Below are 22,352 nucleotides of genomic sequence, written 5' to 3' on the forward strand. Positions count from 1 at the left end.
ATATGGAGATTATGTTAACTACATGAGCAAAATCAAGAGGGAAGTTGTTCAAAATTAGCAATTATATGGTATACATAACTTGATCTTGTGTTTTATTCTACAATTACTTTGTATTTATAGTTTCATCAATAACAACAATTATAAAATAGACAAGGACATATCAGGGATTTAGAATTTATGGTCATGTACATGTCACATGAGTTCTATAAATCTTATTCCCGAACGATTTTGCCATTTTTCAAAACGAAACCTTAAATTTTGCCATACACTCCAATTCCCTTAACAAAGGTCCAGATGTTTTAGGGTTAATATGGATGCAAAGGCCCATAAATTAAGAAAGGCCCAAACGTGGCCCATCAATAGGCATGAAAATGAAGTATAGACACCTCTGTTTATATACTTCTGATTTTCATCGCGCAGTTGCTGTGGGGGCACCTACAAAATCCTCTGACCGCGGGAGAACTCTTGTTCGACGTTACTCTACACAAATTTCTCTCTAAACTGCAACAATGGCGACTGTTATGCAGAAAATCAAGGATATCGAAGATGAGGTATTTGCACGTATTTAATCATTCTATGATCTTAGTTTCTTTTACCCTCAGGTGCCGAGCCTAGGAGCTTCATTTCGATTTATTAGTTACTGGGTTATCTTTCGAAATAGATTTAGTTACCATTTATTGCTCCTGATTGATCAACCACAATGGATATGTTGAAATCATTTTGAAGTTGCGTATATAATTCGAAGTTACCAGTGTCGTAGTGTTTTCCGGGCTATTTTATGTGGGTTTGTTGATGTAGAGGACGACTTAAAGATCATTCGTCCATATAATTCATTAGATTTTTCCCCTTGGTAAAAAAGAAAAGGTCTTGGACCGGCAGTGGAATGTTTGGGACCTTTGGGTTCAGTGTTCTTTCTCAGCGCTGGCCTTTTGGAACTCTTTCCTGGTTCTCCTCTCAGTTACATTCTGAACTCAGAAAGATAAATCATAGATATATGTAGTCTACCATCCATCAACTTTTATATGCTGAAAATAAAAAATTATAAAATGTTTGTCTGGGACCTTGTTCCTCTGTGTTAGGCTTAGAATGTCACTATCAAATGGTAGATGGGTTAGGTTAGTTTTTTTCTCTATGAACCCGAAAACCCTCCGGCACCCATTGTAACATTTTACTGAAAATTTGCTCTAAACATTAGGGGAATCCTTCCCATAGACCACTTGGCACCACGTTTTTAACCGCTTGGTTTTCCATTAGGAAAGCGGTCAGAGTTGCGTAAAGAATGCAGCTCATAATCTAGTCTATGAAAGGCATTTTGTCCTAAGAAAGTCAAGGTTCTCTTATGGATCTTCTCTTATGGATTTTTGTAAAGAGTTTGACGATTTAGCTGGTTTGGGAGGTGAAAATTGGGTTATTGGTGGTGATTTAATGTCACTAGATGGTCTTGGGAAAAATCACATGACAGAATAATTTCCTCTAGTATGTGTGCTTTCAATCAATGGATATCTGACTATCAATTACGGGACATTCCTTTGTCGAATGGTTGCTTTACATGGTCGAGCTCCGGTCCTATACAATATCTGTCTCTTCTTGATCGGTTTTTACTTACAGAGAATTGTCTCCGTAAATTTGGATTAGTTACTCTCAAACGCTTGGGTCGCATCATATTTGACCATTTCCCATTGGTCTTATCTTCAGGAAATATTGATTGGGTTCTTGCCCCCTTAGATTTGAGAATTCTTGGCTTCAAGTACCTTCTTTCTGTTCCTTGGTGGAGGATTGGTGGAATCGCCACCCTATTATTGATTGGTCTGGCCACGGTTTTATGTTGAAGCTTTAGGGTTTGAAAACTATTATTCGTGAATAGAATAACGCTCGGTGCAACAAGGTTACTAATCTTCCTTCTCTTGTGTCACAATTAACCAAATTAGATGACCCGGAAGATAAAGGTGTCCTTAATGAGGAACAACTTAATAGGTGTCGCTTACTTCGAGAACAAATTGAAGATCTGACCGTTCAAGTTCACATTCATTGGCAGCAACGTCGTAAGCTGAAATAGCTTCTTGAAGGTGATGAAAACACACAGTTTTTCCACATAATTGTTGCTGCCCGCTGCCGTAAATCCTCCATTATTGAAATTCTCTCCAGGGATGACACTAGTCTTTTGACTTCTCATGAAATTGAGGCTGAATTCTTGTCACTTTATTCATTTCTCTTCACAAAAGACAGTGATCAACATTTTCTTCCAACTAATCTTGAGTGGAATCCTATTTCTTCATCTCAAGCCATGGACCTAGAGTGTCCCTTTATTGAAGATGAGGTATTTGCTGCTGTCTCCTCCCTTGGTACTAGTACATCCCCTGGTCCGGATGGTTTTACAGTTGAGTTTTTCAAGTTTTTCAAGTTTTTCTTGACTACTCTTAAATCTGATATGATGTTAGTTATTAATGATTTTTACACTTCTGGGGTTATTAATGTGAAGCTGAATGAGACTTATATCTACCTGATTCCTAAGAAAGTTGACTCTAGATCTGTTTTTGATTATAGACCAATTAGTCTCATTCCATGTGCTTATAAGATTATTGCCCATGTTTTATCAAATCGTCTAAAGAAGGTTCTTCCTTTCACCATTGCTGCCAATCAGCTTGCTTTTATGGCTAATAGACAAATTCTTGATGCTTCCTTGATGACTAATGAGCTCATTGATGATTGGACTTTTAGGAATAAACCAGGTATTGTCTTGAAACTTGACCTTGAGAAAGCCTTTGATACGGTTGATTGGGATTTTCTTGACTCCATTCTCCAGATAAAAGGTTTTGGTTGTCGTTGGCGCACCTAGATCAGAGGTTGCATCACTAGTGCGAATTGTTCCATCATTATTAATGGTCGCCCCCGTGGCAAGATTATTCCCTCACGTGGAATAAGATAGAGGGACCCTCTCTCTCCTTTCTTATTTATTGTAGTTGCTGATTGTCTGAGTCTCATTCTTAATCCAGCTCCACATTGGGTCTTACTGTTACTCATCCTATCGGTCAATCGACTTTTTCATTGACCCACTTACAGTTTGCTAATGACACTTTGTTGTTCTCTACTGCTGAGAGATTTGCTATACAGATTTTGTTTGACATTGTCTATATTTTTTAATGTGCTTTGGGACTTAAAATCAATCTTGCTAAGAGTGAGCTCCTTGGGATTCATGTTTCTGACACTGATTTTGATTGGTTGTTGCGTTCTTTTGGTTGCAAAAGAGGTTTTTGGCCTGCATCATATTTAGGGCTTCCTTTGGGTGGCTACTCTAAGTCTGCTTTGTTTTGGTAGCCTGTGATGGAGAGATTTAGCATAAACTTCATAATTGGAAGTATGCATATATATCGAAAGGGGGTTGATACACGCTCATTCAAGCCACTCATTCTAGTCTCCCAACTTATTATTTGTCTTTGTTTTAGGCTCCTTCTTATGTTATTAGTTGCCTTGATAAGTTGGTTCGAGATTTCTTTTGGGAAGGTTCTTGTGGTGATGGTGGCTTGCATAATGTGAATTGGGTGATTGCTCAGCGCCCTCAATTATTGGGTGGCCTTGGCATTGAAAATTTTAACATTGAAATTATGCTCTTCTTGCAAAATGGACTTGGCGATTCTTATCTGAGCATGACGCTTTATGGAGGAAGCTCATTGTCGCTAAATATTATTTCTCTGATTGTGTTTGGCCCTCTCCTATCTCTGGTGGTTCTTCCAGAGCTCCTTGGAGGTCCATTTGTCAATTTATCGTTGATTGTCAATCGGATTAGTCATCGTATTGTTGATGGTACTTCTACGTCTTTTTGGCATGACTCTTGACTTAGTTGTGGTGTCCTTGCCAACGGTTATCCAAGGCTCTTTCGTCTTGTGCAACAACCTGAGGTTACTGTTGCTAATGCTTGAATCTCTTCTATGTCTGCTTGGAATTTGAATTTAAGTCGTAATCTTACTAAGTTGGAGATTGCTGAATGGGCTTCATTATCCATTCATCTGGCCTTTGTTCGATTGCGTTCCACTCTTGATACTTGGTTGTGGTTGCTTGATCCTTCTATGGGTTTTACTATTAAATCTCTTATGGTTGATTTGGTGGGTGATATGGATTCTGTTTTCACTTACTTTTATTCGGTGATTTGGAAAGATAGATATCTTAAGAAGATTAAAATCTTTCTTTGGGAGCTCAGCTGGGGAACCCTCAATACTGTTGACCGTTTCCACTGTTCTTTTCCTACCAGCTTTTGGGGTCATCTTTTGCCTGTATTTGGTTGGTCATTTGCTTGTCCTAATAACATTTCCGATGCTTTGGCCTCATTGTTCGTGGGTCATTCTTTTGGTGGTACTAAGAAGATGATCTGGTTGGCCTTTATTCGCGCGTTCCTTTGGTGCCTATAGGGTGAAAGGAATATAAGACTTTTTAATGATACTTTTTCTTCAAATGCGTGGTTTTTTTAGCTCGTTTTGTCTACTGATTTTTCTTGGTGTAAATTAAAGCACCCTTTCGTTTATTTTAGTTTATCAATGAATTGTTTCTTTTACCAAAAAAAGAAAGGCTAAACAGCTGATGTACGATTTAGAGAATCCTTCAAAATTATCCTCTGTTTCCTAAATGGTATGTTCCTTCTTGAAATAGTGAGGAGTCTTTGATGCACATTTTTCTTCTTTTGTTCCTTTCCTGCTGATTGTTGGAGAAGATTGTTTACTTTGTTCAAAATGCAGTAGTGTTGGCTCGAGACAACTTCAGATGCCCTTCGGCATTTAGTTGAAGGTTCTCAGTTAAATATCCTGGCAGAAATCTTTTGGTCCAATGGGTTCTTTGTCTTCCTTTGGAGGCTATGTTTTGAAAGAAGCTCTAGAATCTTTCATGATCAAGAAACTAACAATGTCTTCTTTGGAGTTTGGTTACTCTTTTCGCTTCTATTTGGTCCTCTACTTCTAAATTCTTTTGTAATTAGAGCCTAGTTGGGCTCTTTTCTTTGTAAGTTGTTCTGTGGGGATACCCCATCTCCCCCTCCTTTTGTATCTCTCTTTGATAATGAAAGTTATGTTTCTTATAAATAAAAAAAACAACCTAATCCACCCGGACAAGCCTTTTCTAATTGTATTGTTTATGTCCAACCTTATTCAATTTGTTCCTCCTTTCATCCACAAATAATTGGCGGTTAGGACTGTGTCTAGAGTTTGTAGCTTATCTTCAAGAAATTGTCTAGCAGCACTGTTTTAATTTGTTCTGCTTAAACATTTGCTATAATTGATGATTCAAGTTATTAAACCAATGCCCATAGTTGTCTTTACCATGGCTTTCTTGGGAACTAAGCAGTTGTATCATGTACGTCTCATTTATGTGTTCATTTTTTATTGAAGAAGAATACAAGGTAGTTGTTGGATAAATATTTGATCATTATATAATTTTACAATGGGCATTGGAAGTTTTGGCGATGTGAAATTTCCTTGTACATGTACTTACAAGTTATTACAGGAGATGAATGGTTGATTAAAATGGAAAATTTACATACTTCGTTGGCTGTGCAGATGGCAAGGACTCAGAAGAACAAAGCTACTGCTCATCACTTGGGCTTGCTCAAGGTATATATATCCTTGTGGTTTGATGGATTTTATTTTAAAAAATATATAAAAGGAAAACATTTTCATTGATGAAATTAAAAATTACATTGAACTTCAATGCATTTTTATCTTGTGAAAAAAAAAAAAAATTACGTTGAAGTTTAGTAGAAGTATCATCAAATAACTAAATACATGAAACAACCACCACCAGCAAACCAACTGTAAGCTCAACAATTAACTAAAGAAACCATAAAACCGCACCACTATATCTTGAGACCAGCATATAAAACCGCACCACCGCCAATCACTTACTCCTTCATATAACTGTAAAATAAAATCAAACAATGATCTGATATTGAATAAGTATCTTATTTCTCTCTATTTTCCTTACATTTGCACACTACTCAAAGGCCGTATTATTTTATTCTTTTTGATTTCTGATTAGCTTAACAGTTAGTCCTGACTATATGTAATGTTATTCACTTACAAACTCTCAAAACACTTGTGGTCTAATAGGCTAAACTTGCAAAGTTACGGAGGGAACTCATTGCACCTGCATCAAAAGGAGGTGGTGGTGCTGGTGAAGGTTTCGATGTCACCAAAAGTGGCGATGCAAGAGTTGGTTTGGTTGGTTTCCCTTCCGTCGGAAAATCTACATTACTCAATAAATTGACTGGTACCTTTTCAGAGGTATAAAAAACTCGTTTGATTTTCTTTCTTTCTTTCTTTCTTTCTTTTTTTTTTTTTTTTTTTTTTAATATCTATTCTTATCACTTCACAGTGATGGTATTTATTGCGATTTCTTTATATTCAATGACATTTACTTACATAAAGATATCAACAGAAAATATAACACTGTGATGTTATAAATCCTCGTTGAAACTGATGTTACTTAACAATGTCAAGTTAATCTATATATCTGCAATGATTTGGTCTGTAGTCTTGTTAAACATTAAAATAGCCGTTGGTTAGGTGTTAGCCTAACAGCCATATGCATTTATAACGCTAGGGATTAAACTAGCCATTAACAAGGTTCTTTCAAAGGGCAATATAAACCCCTTTGCTTCTTGTGCACAATCAATTGATTTAACTTAATAAAATTAAAACCCCTTTCCTTCTTGTGCAAAATCAATTGATTTAACTTAATAAAATCCCCTCTTCTTGGTGTACACAGTGCATGTCCCGTCTTTATTCACAAAACAATTTGTGTAGAGGAATTTAGGATGTTTCTGGTGTGTTCTTACATGCATATGGTTATAGTTTTTGATAGGTTGGTTGTCTTGAGATCTGATGCATAGACTTGAGTATTGTAGGTGATATCCCCTCACCCCCTTGTCAAACCTCGAGAAAAAAAGAAGCTCAGGATATGTATGCATATACAATATATTAAGGGCTTGTATGGTAGGCAATCTAAAAACAACCATTTGAAAACAAAGGATTCAAAGAAAATATAGTTATATTTCATGTTTTCAGATGTGTGTTTGATAACAGATTAAGAAATTGGATTCTAGTTTAAACAATTGTTTTAAATATGTTTGATGCTATATTTATAAACCATAAAACTAGTTGTATTGTAGTGTATGGTATTTTGTGAAGTCTCACAAATTGTTGTCTTTACAGGTTGCTTCATATGAATTCACTACTCTAACTTGCATACCGGGTGTAATTGGGTATAGAGGAGCTAAAATTCAGGTGCTGTTATTATTTCAGATTTCTGCCATTTTCTTATGCTTTATTACTCTGTTTCCATTGAGTAATGAGGGTTAATATTTGAGCACACTTTCTTTGTCAGTAGTTTTTCTAAAAGAAATAATTTTTTTATCGTTACCGTTTTGCCACCTTTTAAAAATAAAATTTGAATTGAACTTGTACTTTATTGTGAATGGCAGTTACTTGATCTCCCTGGTATTATTGAGGGTGCTAAGGATGGAAAGGGAAGAGGAAGGCAGGTAAAACATGATAAATCTATTAACACTTCTCGTATTGATATCATTCAGTCTGATTCGGTTCTTCAGTGGATATTGGTTATCTCCATTATTTTAAAGTCTTTTCATATGTATGTATATATATGTGTGTGTATGTGTGAAAGATGGCAGGTAAAATATGATAAATCTGTTAACACTTCTTGTTTTGATATCATTATTTAGTCTGATTCAGTTCAGCTGTCATTGGATATTGTGTGCGCTTGCACGTGCGCATGTGTGTCCCCAGAGAAATAGAGAATCTAATAAGGAACCAAACATCACTGGAGGATCTCTCCCGTAAAGATTGTTGTTTTTCTCGTCCCACAAAATAGCACACTCCAACCTGCCACAAGACAATGAGAGGAGACATTTTAATCAATGGTTTCTTAAATTGGGAAACAAATTCAATTAATTAGACAGACCAATTTTAGCATACAACACAAAAATTATAAAGACTTCCTCGAGCTCGTGCTCAACTAATTCTCTTGTCCTATTAACAATCCAATGTATTCGTCCAGATTCTTAATTAGAATAATACATTATTAAAACTTTTTTTAATGGCTTCTATTAGAAATCCAAATCCTGGTTCCCATTCAAGATGTCACTAAGTCATGCATCCTAAAAATAGAAATTGGACTTTTTACCTTTGAAAGAGCTCCCAAAATTAAGATGAAAAAGAGGTCTTAATAGAAACCCTAATGGGCCTAACCACATTGTTGAGACGCTGGGGGCAGCATCTTGATGCCGTCCCAAAATTTACAAAATACCCTTAATTTTTGCACACATGACTTTTTCATCAATTTCCACAAAACTTTGTAGTGTCAAGATGCTGAATGGCTGAGGCTGATTGCAACATGAGATTTTGACCCACTTTTCTTCTTTTCTCTCTAATTCTTCTTCTATTCACTTGGGGTCTCCAATTCTTGACAATTTCTTTTTTTCATAAGAAACAATTTTATTGATTGAATGAAATATCCAAAGAGATAGAAAGTGGCCCATATGACGGAGTACAAAATATTTTTTCAATTAAAGAGAAGGAAATTCAAACTAGGACTTTTTAGAGGTGGTAAACTTTTACAAAAGAAAAAGGGCATCGAATGCAGCCAACTCAAGGACCTCTCCAGCAGCTTTTTCTTGATTATGGAATATTCTGTTGTTTCTTTCGGTCCAAATCTTCCACAAAACAGCCCTGATTAAGCTAGACCAAAGATCCCTATTGTAATTTCTTTGCTTGGGGTTTTACCCTTATATATATAACTGAATTGTTTCTTTTACCAAAAAAAGATTAAGCTAGACCAAAGATGAGCTTTTGTAGCCTTGAATGGTGATCAATAAATAGCATCCTGATCCAATTAAGGGAGTCAAGTGGGGGGACAACAGAACTGTTCAGCCCATATCTTAGTAGCAAAATGGAAATGAAAAAAAGTATATGAGTGATTCATTAGTCTTTTTTTTTTTTTTTTTTTTTTTTTTTTTGCAAAGACAGCACCATAATGGAGAGAGTAGAACAAGGGGCAACTTTTTTGGAGCTATCCATCGTATTAAGACATGAGTGAATAATTTCCCGCAGAAGGAACTTAATTCGGTTCGGGAAAGTAGACTTCCAAATTTACTTGTAAAGAAGACGACGACGACGACGATGATGATGGGGGCTCGATGAGAGATGTGATATCAAAGATTTTAGTGTGTAAATGCCAGTGTTGCCAAACTTCTACAGCCATTGGTTGGTTTGGTTATATGCTCAGATGTCCCATTGTTTCTCAATAAGTCCTCTTAAAACTCTGTTTTAACTTAGAATGCTTATAACTTACAAAATAACCCAATACAATGTGAAAGCTCTGAAATACATCACAAAACTAAAAATAGCTTAGGCCTAAGTATCACTCACTATGTTCGTCATCAGATTGCTGAGAGACGTCCATTACCTTGGCATTAAATTTGATCGAGTGTTGGAGAGTTAGAGAACTCGGGCTCATTGGAAAATTATACTAGGTTCACCTTCAAGTGGGAGAAGATTGTGTTAATTGGATGGAGGAACCAAATGGGACCTTTACATCCAAGTCTGCCTCCCTATCTGCTACGGGAAGAACCCCAGAAGAATGATGAGTTTTCATTGGGTTAAGTCTATCTAGAATTGGAAATATCCCTAAAAAGCTGAAATTCTTTGTGGTCTCTTATTGCCAAGCTAGAAAAATTCCTCTCTGAGGTTGATTGAATCTCTCCTTATCTAATTGTCGGTCTGCTTCACATGGATCCACTACCTCGTTTGAGTGCTGCTTTTTTCTAATCTTCATCCGGGTTCCTAAATTTCTCTTTGGAATTTCTTTCATTATCTTGAACTTGATAGTGAAGGTTTCAGAATGGGCTTTTTCTTCTTTTCTTTTTCGATATGCCGCTCTGCGATCAAGGAGCGAAAGAACCAAGTGCGCTGTGGTGATGTCAGAATTTGCACCTATTTGTATCTATTTAGTGATCAGTCCGCTAGTTTCTTTGATCCCACTCGGTGTTCCTTTTCCATTTGCTTCCAATAGTTCAACCTATCCAGAAAAATTGTCGGCCTATGAATGTGGTTTCGATCCTTCTGATGATGCCAGAAGTCGTTTCGATACAATTTTATCTTGTTTCCATTTTATTTATTATCCTTGATCCGGAGGTAACCTTTTCCTTTCCTTGGGCAGTACCCCTCTCAACAAGATTGATCTATTTGGATCTTGGTCTATGATGGCCTTTTTATTGATTTTGACAATTGGATTTCTCTATGAATGGAAAAGGGGTGCTTCGGATCGGGAGTAATCACTAGTGAGAGAGCAAAAAGAGGGGGGAGAGAGTACAGAAAGAAAACCGTTTTCAAGAGACAAACTGCACCAGTGAATCACTTTCCTCCTTTCTTCTTTTCTTCATTCCATGCATTCCTCTTTCTTTGAAAGAAGTCAAAAAAAGAATCTAGCTTTCGCTTGGACTCCTTAATGAATATAATTAAAATTGCATGTGTTAAGCGTTTGAATAGCTGTCTTGGTATTCTTTTTTTGAGAAGTAGAAATGGTTAGCCAAAGACTTCCATCAATGAACATGAGAAAGAAGCATCTCTTTTCTAAGATTAATATGAGGCCGACAGAGAAGTCTGACTTCTATTACCTCATTTATATAATAGTGCTCATTGTCCTCCCTCGCATGGCTCTGATTCACTTTTTCTTCAAAATCTTTAGGAAAGGAATTTAGAAAGCTTCAGGTCCAGATGGTAAACTCTTTTATCAGAGGAGAGAGTCGGCAAAAACCTATGAAAAGATGCTAGAATTAGCATGTTGAGCTGTCTCAACTGGATCAGTTCTTGGCTGTTGAGTTTAGGCAGCTAGTGCTATGGAACTCATGTGCAATCGGGGATTCCCCGGGGTTGTCTCGGTCCTGCTTTTAGGAGCAAGCTACCTTACTTATGGTGTTTGAGTAAGGTTTGGAACCCCGAGTAGCTATGCTTGTCTCCTATGAGACTAGATATCTTGAGTAGGTGTGGGCTCTTCCTTAAATCATTTATTTATTCAAGGCCCTTTTTTTCCCCACAGGGTCAGGCCTTTATTTTCAGAGAATTGGGCTCTAGTTTTGTTTAGCTAATAGAATAGACAGTTGGTCAATGGAAACTTTGATGGGTATGAGATTCAAGAGCAAGGCAAAGACCCTTTGATTGTGCCGTTAGAGCCATTCTCTGGTTAATTTGGAAGGAGAGAAACCTTTTTAGTATAAGATGACAGTAGAGGTTTCTTTTCTTTATAGTGTACAGTTCTTGGCTTCTTGGAGTTCAGATCATAAAGATTCTTTCGTAATTGAAGTCTTTCCATGATTACCACAAATAGAAAAGCCTTTATATGATAGTTTGTGGGAGGGGTTTCCTCTACCCCTGCCCTCAGGCAGTCCTCTTCTGCGTTTTAATAATATATCTCACTATGTTTCTTAAAATAATTATCAAATAGGGGCCTAAATGATTGTAAGGAAAATTATTTTAATCTCTGTGACCTTTCAGGATGAGTGAGGTCAAGATTAGATGCCTTTCAAGTGAAACTGAATAATTAATTCTAGTATCAAGATTAGAGGTCAAGATTAAACTGAATATTTTAATCTCTGTATAATTCAATTTATGTGTGGGCGGAGAGATGAATTCTGTTGTATTTTTGTTATCCCTCATCTTATTCTTCTTTAATGGTTTACATTCATGTAGGTTATCAGTACAGCCAGGACATGCAATTGCATTATAATTGTTCTTGATGCAATAAAGCCTATCACACACAAACGTCTAATAGAGAAAGAGCTTGAGGGATTTGGCATCAGGTAAATTTGTGATGGTTCCAAGTTAGCATGTGATATTACTCGTGTGGTGTCAAAAAGTTTTATATGTATATTTTATTGAGACCAAAATCAAGAAGGTACAATCAGGAAAAGTAATTTGGTTTTAATGACCTTAAGTCTGTCTCTTAAAACCAGCTTGCTGAGCTGAGCATGACCTTTTGGTGTTGACTGGAATACTGGACAAACACTTCCTTGTCAACCAAGATATTACCTTAATGCTCAATACGCTTACAAGGTAAAATAGGTGGACAAATATGTGGGATATTTTTTGCCTTTGGAAACTACAAGAACGCTATGTTAAATCTCGCACTTCCCCATGAATCCATTTGTTACCATTCTAGCTTCTGTTTGTTATTATATCCTCTAAAACCACCTTTTTGTCGTATTGTGACCTTGTGGCCTGGCTTCTGATTGATTCTCAGCTTTCTTGGAAACTATTTACAGTTATGGGTGTTTTCATTAGTGAAAAAATTGAATGTTTCCACGTTCATTTTCCATTTGTTATGGATAACTTTCATTTTTATTAAAAGAACATGTTAGGGAAAAAGGAATCTAGATATCCATCCCACTCAAATTAACAACTTGGAGATTTCAAAGAAATATCTCCGATTTGATAATATCATAGTTACAAGATGATCACAAATTATATGTGATAAAAAAGTTTTGAAGGATGAAGTCTACAATATCAAAATTACATAAAAGGTTTTGAAGATAAGTTTGCTTCTTTTGATTCTTTTTGGGCTTTTGGTCAGCATACAGCCTTTTGGTGGTGCACGAATTGCACCAAATTCTTTTATAATTATAGCCTTCTAGTGATTATTAACAATTGGAGGGCTCTTCTTTGTTAGTTCTGTGGAAGGGAGTTTCCTCAACCCTCTACCCTTTAGGCTGTCCATTTTGGTTCTTTTGATGAACATACATCTTTGTTTCTTATTAAAAATAAAAGTTACATGGATCACACCCTCATGAAACGTACAATAACTCCCAAATCTTTGCAAGGAAATATAATTTACAATGAATATTTATAAGCTCAACAGTAAAGTTATTTTTTGCTAATTTCTGCTGGTGGTTGGGGGGACAATCTTTTTCTCATGTTTGTGAATATTATCAAGTGTTTGTTGTTTAGGATGAGCCCTGTTGATCTTCAATATTCCTTAATTTTTCCTTTTCGTTGTATGCTTTATTTAATTTTTGGTGCATTTTCTTTGAAATCAGGTTGAACAAGGAGCCGCCTAATCTGTCGTTCAGGAAGAAAGACAAGGGTGGGATAAATTTGACTTCAACTGTAACTACTACCCATCTGGACCTTGACACTGTGAAGGCTATCTGTAGTGAGTACAGAATCCATAATGCTGATATCACTCTTAAATACGATGCAACTGCTGATGATCTCATTGATGTGATTGAGGGTAGTAGAATATACATGCCTTGTATATATGCTGTTAACAAAATCGATCAGATCACCCTAGAGGAGCTGGAAATTCTGGACAGGCTTCCTCACTACTGCCCAGTCAGGTAACGTTTGTATCCCCGCAACTTTCTAAATTTTCTTTTTCTTATTTTGCAAGTCTGTTTTCACTTGTACACAGTACTAGTTGACCTATGAATGTTATTTACTTTCCCTCTTAACCACATGGGGGCCCTGAGATATAACTTATAACTGGGAGGTGTTGGGTTCAAATTGTCAAAGGATCGAGGAGAACAATCATCTTAAACCAATCCAATGGAGTTTACAAAGTTCTCTAAAAGGTAGACAAACAGAGCAAGTAACTAAAGAGTAATAAAAGCATTTCAGCTGCGGTAAATGTCCTGAATGGAGAATCTATCTAACTTCTTTGATAGAGAGACCCTGAAGAAGATTTTAAAGGAGCTGCATCAAAACACATTCAAATGCGTTGATTTCTTTCCCACCCCAATTTTGATGGAATGACTTTTAACTGCATTAATCCAAAGGAAACGAGCCTTTGAATTCATTGAGGGACCAAGTAGGAGTTGAGTGAGACATTATCACCTTCGACTTGTTGGAAAAAACCCTTCGAAGATTAATTTAGGAAAATAAATAGACCCGACCCATCTGTGAGTAGGGGCATTAAAAAAGAATATGATTAAGAGTTTCCCCTGCTTGTAGACAGAATACAAAATGAAGGCAAAAGATAGTGGTGAGGGAGATTATTCTGCAGTACGTTAGAGGAATCCTACTGCCATCTTTGCTTTCTCATAAAGAGCACGCAAGATTCATTCAAGCTCTAAACTAACTGAGGAAGGCTTAAGAAAAATGGTCATATAGTATAATGGAATAGAAGAAAGAACCAAAGTACACAACATTAAACGCCTACCCCTTGACAATGCAAATCTTCTCCGACGGTCTATTTGCTTTTGAATTTTTCAATTACTGGCTGCCAAAAAGAAAGCTTTTGGGATACCACCAAGTAACAGCCCAAGATAAAGAAAGGGTAATTCAGCCTTGTAATTTTTTCTCGAAGAAAAATGCAGCCACTTAGATTCATCATTAATAACACATAAATCAGATTTTACCCAATTAATCTTTTTCCTTGTCGTAAATCACCAATTGATCCAAAAACTTAAGCTTGTAGGTAAAGGCAAATTTAATTATATCATTTAATACTTCCTTTCACTTGTGGGCTTGAAATATGAAGAAGAGTCAAACAAGTGGAAATAGTATTAATTGGAGATGAAATGTTGTAGGGGCTCACATAGGACCTCCCTAGACCACCTGCTTTGATACCATCTTAAATCACCGATTGATCCAAAAGCTTAAACTTGTAAGTAAAGACAAATTTAATTATATCATCGTCTTGAACACCGTTTGAAGAGCTGAATAGTTTTTATAGGAACTTCAAACCTAAAAAAAAAACAAGATATCATCAGCAAATTGCAGAATTGGCACGTGACTCCCTTGGAGAAAGCATTTTCAACCAATGCACTAAAGACTTCCCTAATGAATAGGAATAAGAAAGGATAGAGAGGATCTCTTTGTCTTGGATTGACATATTCATTTGTCAAATTGTGTTTGAGAAATTCCTGGCTTGTTAGGTTGCATCCTATTCGCAAGACCAAATTGCAAACTGCTTGTCGAATGCTTCTATGCATTCCAAATTTTTGTCTTTGGCACAAGTTTGGGCTCGTTAAGGCAGCACTTGTGGTCACTTAGACATGCATCCAGATTATTTTCTTAGACACATCTAGATTATTTGCTTAAGTTGTTCTGCGTGCCTAGTTGGTCTGCATACTTTAGGCTTGTATTGTTAACTGTTTAGTTGACCTGAGAGTTATTTGTATGGTTGGCCCCTTCATGTCTGTAGTGGTATAAACTATTGGTCAGACTCCATACCATTTTTACTTTCAGCCTGGTGGTTGTACGTGTTAATCTTCCCTTACGATTTCTTTTTTCTATTCATACAAGTGTAATGAATCTCTAATGCATGCAATTGAGCATTTATTATTTTCTCACGTCTCTTTTTCGTGCATGTGGGAAAAGTTTCTACTTGCACCACAAGAACAATTTTCTCTTTTTCTACCTCATCTCATTCGTATACTATATGTTGTATTCTTATACTTCCTAGATATTGTTGTTAAATCATGTCCTATTTCAAGCTGAGTTTTATTATACAAGGGGTTTGATTTCTCTATTCCCCACTAGGCCACTATTGTATCTATGTCATGTGAATACAGTATATTAACTTTTTTTTCCCATGAAAGATTTAATGAACCAATGGAGGTTTTTACTTCGCTTGATAATGTGATGTATTATTTATTGTTTCTGATTGTTTGACAGTGCTCATCTTGAATGGAACCTTGATGGTTTACTGGACAAGGTATGGGAGTATCTTGATTTAACTCGCATCTACACAAAGCCCAAAGGAATGAATCCAGATTATGAAGATCCCGTAATTCTATCATCTAAGAGAAGGACCATCGAGGATTTTTGCAGCCGTATCCACAAAGATATGCTGAAGCAATTTAAGTAGTGAGTAACTTTTATTGAAGTCCCAACTTTTGATGTCGTTTGGATGTGTTCACTTTGTTTTTTAACCAAACTTTTTAGTACTGTTTTCTATTATGTTTTGAGTTGAATTTACAAATTTAGTCAACTTCCACAATGTGATGTCTTTTAAGTCTGAAATTTTTAAAGGTTAGTACATATCTAAAATTTGAATATAATTCTATGTATTCGTTGCTAACACCCATGATAATTTGACGTGCCTATTAGCAAAATGTTGGTTTTTGTCCTGCACATGCTAAACCCTAAATTTTGGTTTTTCAGTGCTTTGGTTTGGGGATCAAGCGTCAAGCACAAGCCCCAACGAGTGGGAAAGGTCAGTCCATTTCCTTTATTTTCTGCCGCTGTTTATAGTCCCTCCCCTTGAACAAATTTAAAAGTGCACTCTTGTATAGAATCATTTATATGTGGAAATTGAAATATTGGTCCTTTTGCACGCAGGAACATGAGCTTGAAGATGAAGATGTTGTTCAGATCATTAAAAAGGTGTGATCCTTGGAATGTTTGCAGGTTTTCCAACTGATCAGAAATTCTTAGATCCAAATACCTTCATGATCTCGAGCTTAGCTTTCGGTGACAGGCATGTCGCGTCCAAAGCTTTTTCTTAGGCTACATAGTGCTTTATTGGTAATACTACCTTCAGTCGGAGCATTGGACCATACCTAGGAACTGAGCTTGATATGTAATTGTGCCATTTTGTAGTCAAGCTAAGATCTGTTATTTTTCTGTTTTCTTCAACAAATTACAACTGTTTTGAGTGTTCAATTGAATGCTGTTAGATTGAACATCTCTGTGCAAGTAAAAGTAAATTATGTAAGGCAGAGTCTTTGTACAAGTGTTTGCTTTTTATTCCATACATGGGACCTGGAGCAGTCAGTATTTTGCTACTTACACGCATGATAGCTTCATAATTTGTTTTAGAGAATCATGACGTTTTCTACTTTGATTAATCAACACTCCGTCTAGGTTTCTTCACATTAAAGTGTCTAATTGGTCTGAATGTTGTTGTCTACGTGTCTAGTTCTTGAAATTTGAAAGTGAGGTTTTTAAGCTTTCAATGGTGTCCAATAGGTCATTTGGAAAATTGAAAATTACTTCACCTATTGTTGGGGGAAAATAGATTGTATATAGAGAAGTGTCGCACACTAGTGAATGAAGTATACATATAACTGACTAAAAACAATTAACAAAGTAAATAATAGAAAAGACAATATGCATAAAGCAATAATAAGCCAAATTAGAAGATAAAAAACCCTCCGTGGTCGTTTGACTCATCAAGTCCAATGACACTTTTCAGGCTTCCACAATCAATTCTAACGATCAATTTTGAGCTCTGACAATTATCTCCGATGATTAATTTTGATGATCAACTTAGATGACCAACCCTAACTACAAACTCTGACGAAAATTATCTTCAATGATCAACTTCGATGACCACCTTTGCACGACCAATGCGATGACTAACTTTGAGCTCCGACAACCACCTCTGATGGCAAACTCCAACGACCAACTTCAATATCATCTTCATGCGACCAACTTGGGGCTCTGACAACCACCTTCGACTACAAACTTGGCAAAAATCGCTTAGATAATCAACTTCAATAACCACTTCTGACTCATACGTTCGTGTGACCAACTTAGGGCTCTGACAACGACCTTCAACTACAAATTGGCTCGTCATTGGCTATTAATGAAAAACCTATTTTTTGTGCACGTTCAACTCATATGTTCCATGACTGTTAAAAGTATGTTGCAAGGTTGTTGATTATATAAATAATAGTATTTTGTCTACTTTAAATGTAAAATTTATATGTAGAAATTGTAAAATATATTTTTATTTAATTGAATTCAAATATCAAATGAGTATTTAAGAATTTGGAAAAGTATGTATGTAATTGAATGTTGGAACAAAAAGTTAAGTAAAAGCAACAAAAACAAAAATGAAACAAAAATAAGAAATAAAAAAAACCATAAAATGGATATTTGTTTTATGGAACATTTTCTAACAAAAATTATTGAAAAATGAGGATTTGTTCTTTGACAATCCTCTAAATTTTGAGAAATTAAAAGTGGGGTTGTTTAAGAAACATGGTGACATTACATTGGTTGCTAAAATGATGAGAGAGATTAAACTAAAAAAAAAAAATCATGATGAGGAAAAATACAGAGCAAAAATAGGAAGAAGACAAAAAGAAATAAGAAGATGATGAAGATGAAATTCATGGAGAAAAATTAGAAAGTTTTGATTTCTCTTTGGTTTCTTATTTTATTTAACCATATTCCTGTAAGACATGCAGTTGCTTAATTGTTGTTCATTACAAAAAAAAAAAAAAAAAAAAAAAAAGAAAAAAAGAAAAAAAGAAAGAAAGAAAGAAAGAAAGACAAACTTTAAAAAATAAAATAAAATAATTGCAATTCATATTTAATTAAAAATGGTAGAATTATTGAAGAAAAAAGTTTAAGAAAAAAAAAATAGTAATCATAAAAGTAGATTATGAAGAGTTTAAAAAACTGCATCAAATACTCTTGACATATGAACTCAACTCTGTATCTCGAACACATATATGTGAACTCAGACAACAACTCTGCACCACAAACACAAACATATGAACTCCATAGATATATTAACCCAAGACATCATATTTCAACTTAACGCCCTGAACAACTAATGATCGTGGATATGATCAGATTGACAACAAGCACGACAACAGAGGATATGATCAGATTGACAACAAGCACGACAACAGATGAATTAAACTCAAAGAAAAAAGAATGTGATGATTGGTATTTGAGGTACAAAGTTGCTAGTAGCCTAAAATAATTGTCTCAGTATGATATAATGATTATCTTTGATAAAACTATAATTTTGAACTATACGATTTTAGTAAAATTCTTGGACACATACTCTCAATTTAATTTACGAAGGAATGAGATGATAATTTTTTAAATGGATGCATCAAAATGAAGAAATAGAGTTGTTGTTTATAGACGGGCAACATAATAAACTTTCCAACAAATAAAATAAAAATAACTGTTGAAAGTGAAACATATGTTAAAACATAACTCAATTAAATAGTTACTTACAAAATTGAAACACAACTTATCAAATTAGAAGTAACTATAAATTTAAATTTCATAGGTTAAAATTGTAAGCCAAACGTCAATCCATCTTTTTAATAATTTTTTTACATAAAAACAACGAATTAGTTGTAACAACAAATTTAATTTACATATACAACATTTAAAAAATAAACATCCATTTTTTTCTTTCTTTCACACATTTGTAATAACATCCAACATTAGACACAAGATTTATGTATCTACCTTGAACTTTAAATTTTGTGTTCACTAGACTCATAAATATAGAAAAAGGTTGAATATATCAAAGATCTATGATATAATATTGAAAATTGAAGACTTTATTAGACATAAAAGTGAGAGTTAAAAGATCTATTAGATATATATTATTTAAATAACAGAAATATAGACACTTTTTAAAAGTTCATGGTTCACATAAACACAAATTTGAATATTGAAGAACTAAATTTGTTATTTAATTTATTATTATTCAGTAGAATACCATGTTGAGTACTTATATGATTATTTAGAAGATATAAATATTTGTTTATGAAATTCAAATTTACTTGCTCAAGTAAATTGTAGGCAAAATTTAAATTTGGTAAAACTACAATTTTGATTCCTAACGTTTGAGATTTGGGTCAAATTTGTTTTTGGATTCCAAAATTGAACGTACAAAATCTTGATATGTAAGTGGTAAAAACTAACGAAACCTAGATTTGTCAATGTCGTTGCCTCCCTCCTATAGACGAGGAGGATGAGATGTATACACTCCATCTCTTGAGTGAAGGACACTTCTAAGAAAGAGAATAAAAAGATTAATTGTTAGAGATCATATCAAATATGTATAAATCAACATTAACTTAAGTATCTATTCCACAAATTGAATTTCTTCGAAAATATCGTGCGAACAAATTGATATGTATAGTGAGAGATCTCTACCTCTCATTTCTCTCTCCCATTGAAATTAAGTGATAATGTTAAAGAAGATTATATGAAAAGTCAGTTGCGGTGATTCTTATGTTGGAATTGTCACCTGCAATCGCTCAAAAGAAATCCAAGTGGAGGAACAAGTTCCTATCATCGCGAAGAGAATATGGATGCAGATCACATAACCTCTTTGATGTAGGATTGTCGTTAAGAAAAACTTCTAATTTGATAACTCTACTCTTGTGTTTGACCAATCATAGAAAGAGTCATATCCCAATGTAATGCAGGCATATGCGATGAAGCTATAGTAGAGATGGATAGAAAGATTAAGCTTATGATAAAAGTAATTGCAGAGAGAGATCATGATGTTTGTCGAAAGGAGGGTTTCAAATTTTCTCTGGCTTATCAAATATAATTTATAAATATTGATCAATACACCTATACTACTTGATAGCTCTCCAAAAGTGCTATTTATCTTTACCTACATCATGTTAGTTCTTAGGAATTTAATGTTTTATTGAGTGTGTTGATAGAAAAATGAGAAAAGGAAACTATCGGGACGTTCCGAGTGTAATTTGGATCAAAACAGAGCACTCAATAGCAATTGAGAAGCAAAATAACAATTTTGCCCCTGAGGATTGTGCAGCGACGCCATGCCCGATGTTGCGTCGAAGGTAGTATGCATCAAACTCGTGTACTGCCATGACGCTCCAAGGATTGATGGAAGAATAAGTGCTGCTCACGTGTGCATGTTGAAGGGTAGGGTGTAGTGGCACCTTGTGATGCACTGTGGCGAAAAGGCCTTAACGTCGTGACACTTAGAGATTTCTATATATATTTTGCTTTGTTTTTAGGCCACATTTACATCAATTGAAAGGTAATCCATCAATATGTAAAAAGTGGACCTTAGTTAATTACTTTTGTTATTGTTTACCTGCTTGTTGTAATTGCAATGAGATGTGAGGTCCACCTTAAAAATTGTAATCAATTCGTGTGATCTAATTGGGGAATGAAGGGTGCTCAATCTGATTGTGGTTGAAAATTACGTGGGATCCACTACCTTTACCGTTACCATTACAGATATTGTTACTTACCATTACCGTTATAGATATTGTTACTGTAACCATATGAAAATTATGAATTTGCCATATTTATTGTTACCTTTATTGTTACCGTTAGGGTTAAACAGTATGGGTAACGATAACAATAACAGTAAAATTTGAAAAATTCATAATTCTAAAAAAATGCAATAAAAACAATCCAATTATGTTTGTGATTCAGACCTATTACAATTCATCCATTAATGAAATCTCATTCCGATTACACCATTTTTCATTACGATTTGGTGAACGTCACTTTAAGGTTAAAAGGATGGAGAAGATGAGAGAAAACCAACCTCCAACTCGTATTTTCCTTCTTTTTCATATTTTAGTTTAAGTTTTCTTATATTTTGGGTTGTAATCATGAATTGAAAACTCTTCCCTACATTCTTTGTCTATGAAGATATTTAGGTAAGTGTTCTATCTAGTTCTTGGGAGGAAACCTTATGTAAATGTATGAAGATTTATCTTGAATGACAATATATTATGATTTTGCCTCTTTGTATCTGTTTTAATTTCTCGATTTATATTTCTTGAATGGATTGATGTCCCTACTCTTGAATGTGTGTTATTGCTATTTGATTTATGGCTTGCATGATTTCTTCTCCTTCATCTAGCTATAATCATCTATGTAGCAAATAATTGAATCATGTATGCTATGGTTTTAAGCTTATCTTAGATCTTAGGATGCATTGTTCAATTAGGTTCAAAGACAATCGATTAATTAATTAGGCTTACTGATAGCACTGAAAATGTACTATCTTCCTCTATTTAATTTGGGATCGTTAAACTATTTAATGTGTTTAAATTGATGGGTTGTAGGAATCGAGTGTACAAGAGGTTGAATGAAGTGTTCGGGACAAAAAGACATTGAGATGGCCAAGATAGGAGCTAAATTACACAAATGGAGAACAAAGGCCAAGAAATTGAAGAATTCTACCAGTCGAAGCATTGCAATGCCCGATTTGAGCGTTGCATAACACTATAAGACAATAGCTACCCATTCGTGAACAAACAGGGCAGTGTTGCAACACTATATATACAACCTAGCTCGTGGTTCACACCGTACCAAATTTTGGCGTTGTTGCTAGGGAGTCAACATATTTTTTGATTTTAGAGGCTTGTAGTGAAGGAACCCATGTGAGGGGATCCTTGAGTGAAGCGGATCTACCCAAATCCCAATTTTATAGAATTGATAATTTTACAGATAAAAAAGAAAATTATGCATTCATAAATACAAATACAACAGCTAAACAGAAATTGTAGAGAAATAAATTTGGGTTTCAGAAAACCCTTACCTTTGAAGACTTTTTTCACGTATCCTTCTCCTCTGTGCAAACCACGAACGAAA

The 22,352-nt window shown here is 35.0% G+C and overlaps 1 protein-coding gene across 1 annotated transcript; it reads left to right on the forward strand.

Annotated features, from left to right (window-relative positions):
- The first annotated feature begins 391 nt into the window (after positions 1 to 391).
- LOC120088815 (GTP-binding protein-like protein) lies at positions 392 to 16,728 on the forward strand. Its single transcript, XM_039046257.2, has 10 exons — positions 392 to 551; positions 5,541 to 5,594; positions 6,090 to 6,263; positions 7,194 to 7,265; positions 7,463 to 7,522; positions 11,745 to 11,854; positions 13,088 to 13,387; positions 15,669 to 15,860; positions 16,158 to 16,209; positions 16,335 to 16,728. The coding sequence occupies exons 1-10, from the start codon at positions 510 to 512 to the stop codon at positions 16,383 to 16,385; spliced, it is 1,107 nt and encodes a 368-aa protein (XP_038902185.1). The 5' UTR covers positions 392 to 509; the 3' UTR covers positions 16,386 to 16,728.
- Positions 16,729 to 22,352: the final 5,624 nt, after the last annotated feature.

This window comes from Benincasa hispida, chromosome 10 (genome assembly GCF_027475165.1).
Source record: "Benincasa hispida cultivar pf3 chromosome 10, pf3_genome.v1.1, whole genome shotgun sequence".
Classification (NCBI taxonomy): Eukaryota; Viridiplantae; Streptophyta; class Magnoliopsida; order Cucurbitales; family Cucurbitaceae; genus Benincasa; species Benincasa hispida.

Bases quoted from the DNA above. Each gene is read 5' to 3' on its own strand.
- LOC120088815 (XM_039046257.2), top strand. From the start codon at position 510: ATGGCGACTGTTATGCAGAAAATCAAGGATATCGAAGATGAG. The intron at 7,266-7,462 runs GTGCTGTTATTA...TGTGAATGGCAG, and splicing joins ATAGAGGAGCTAAAATTCAG to TTACTTGATCTCCCTGGTAT. The intron at 11,855-13,087 runs GTAAATTTGTGA...CTTTGAAATCAG, and splicing joins CTTGAGGGATTTGGCATCAG to GTTGAACAAGGAGCCGCCTA.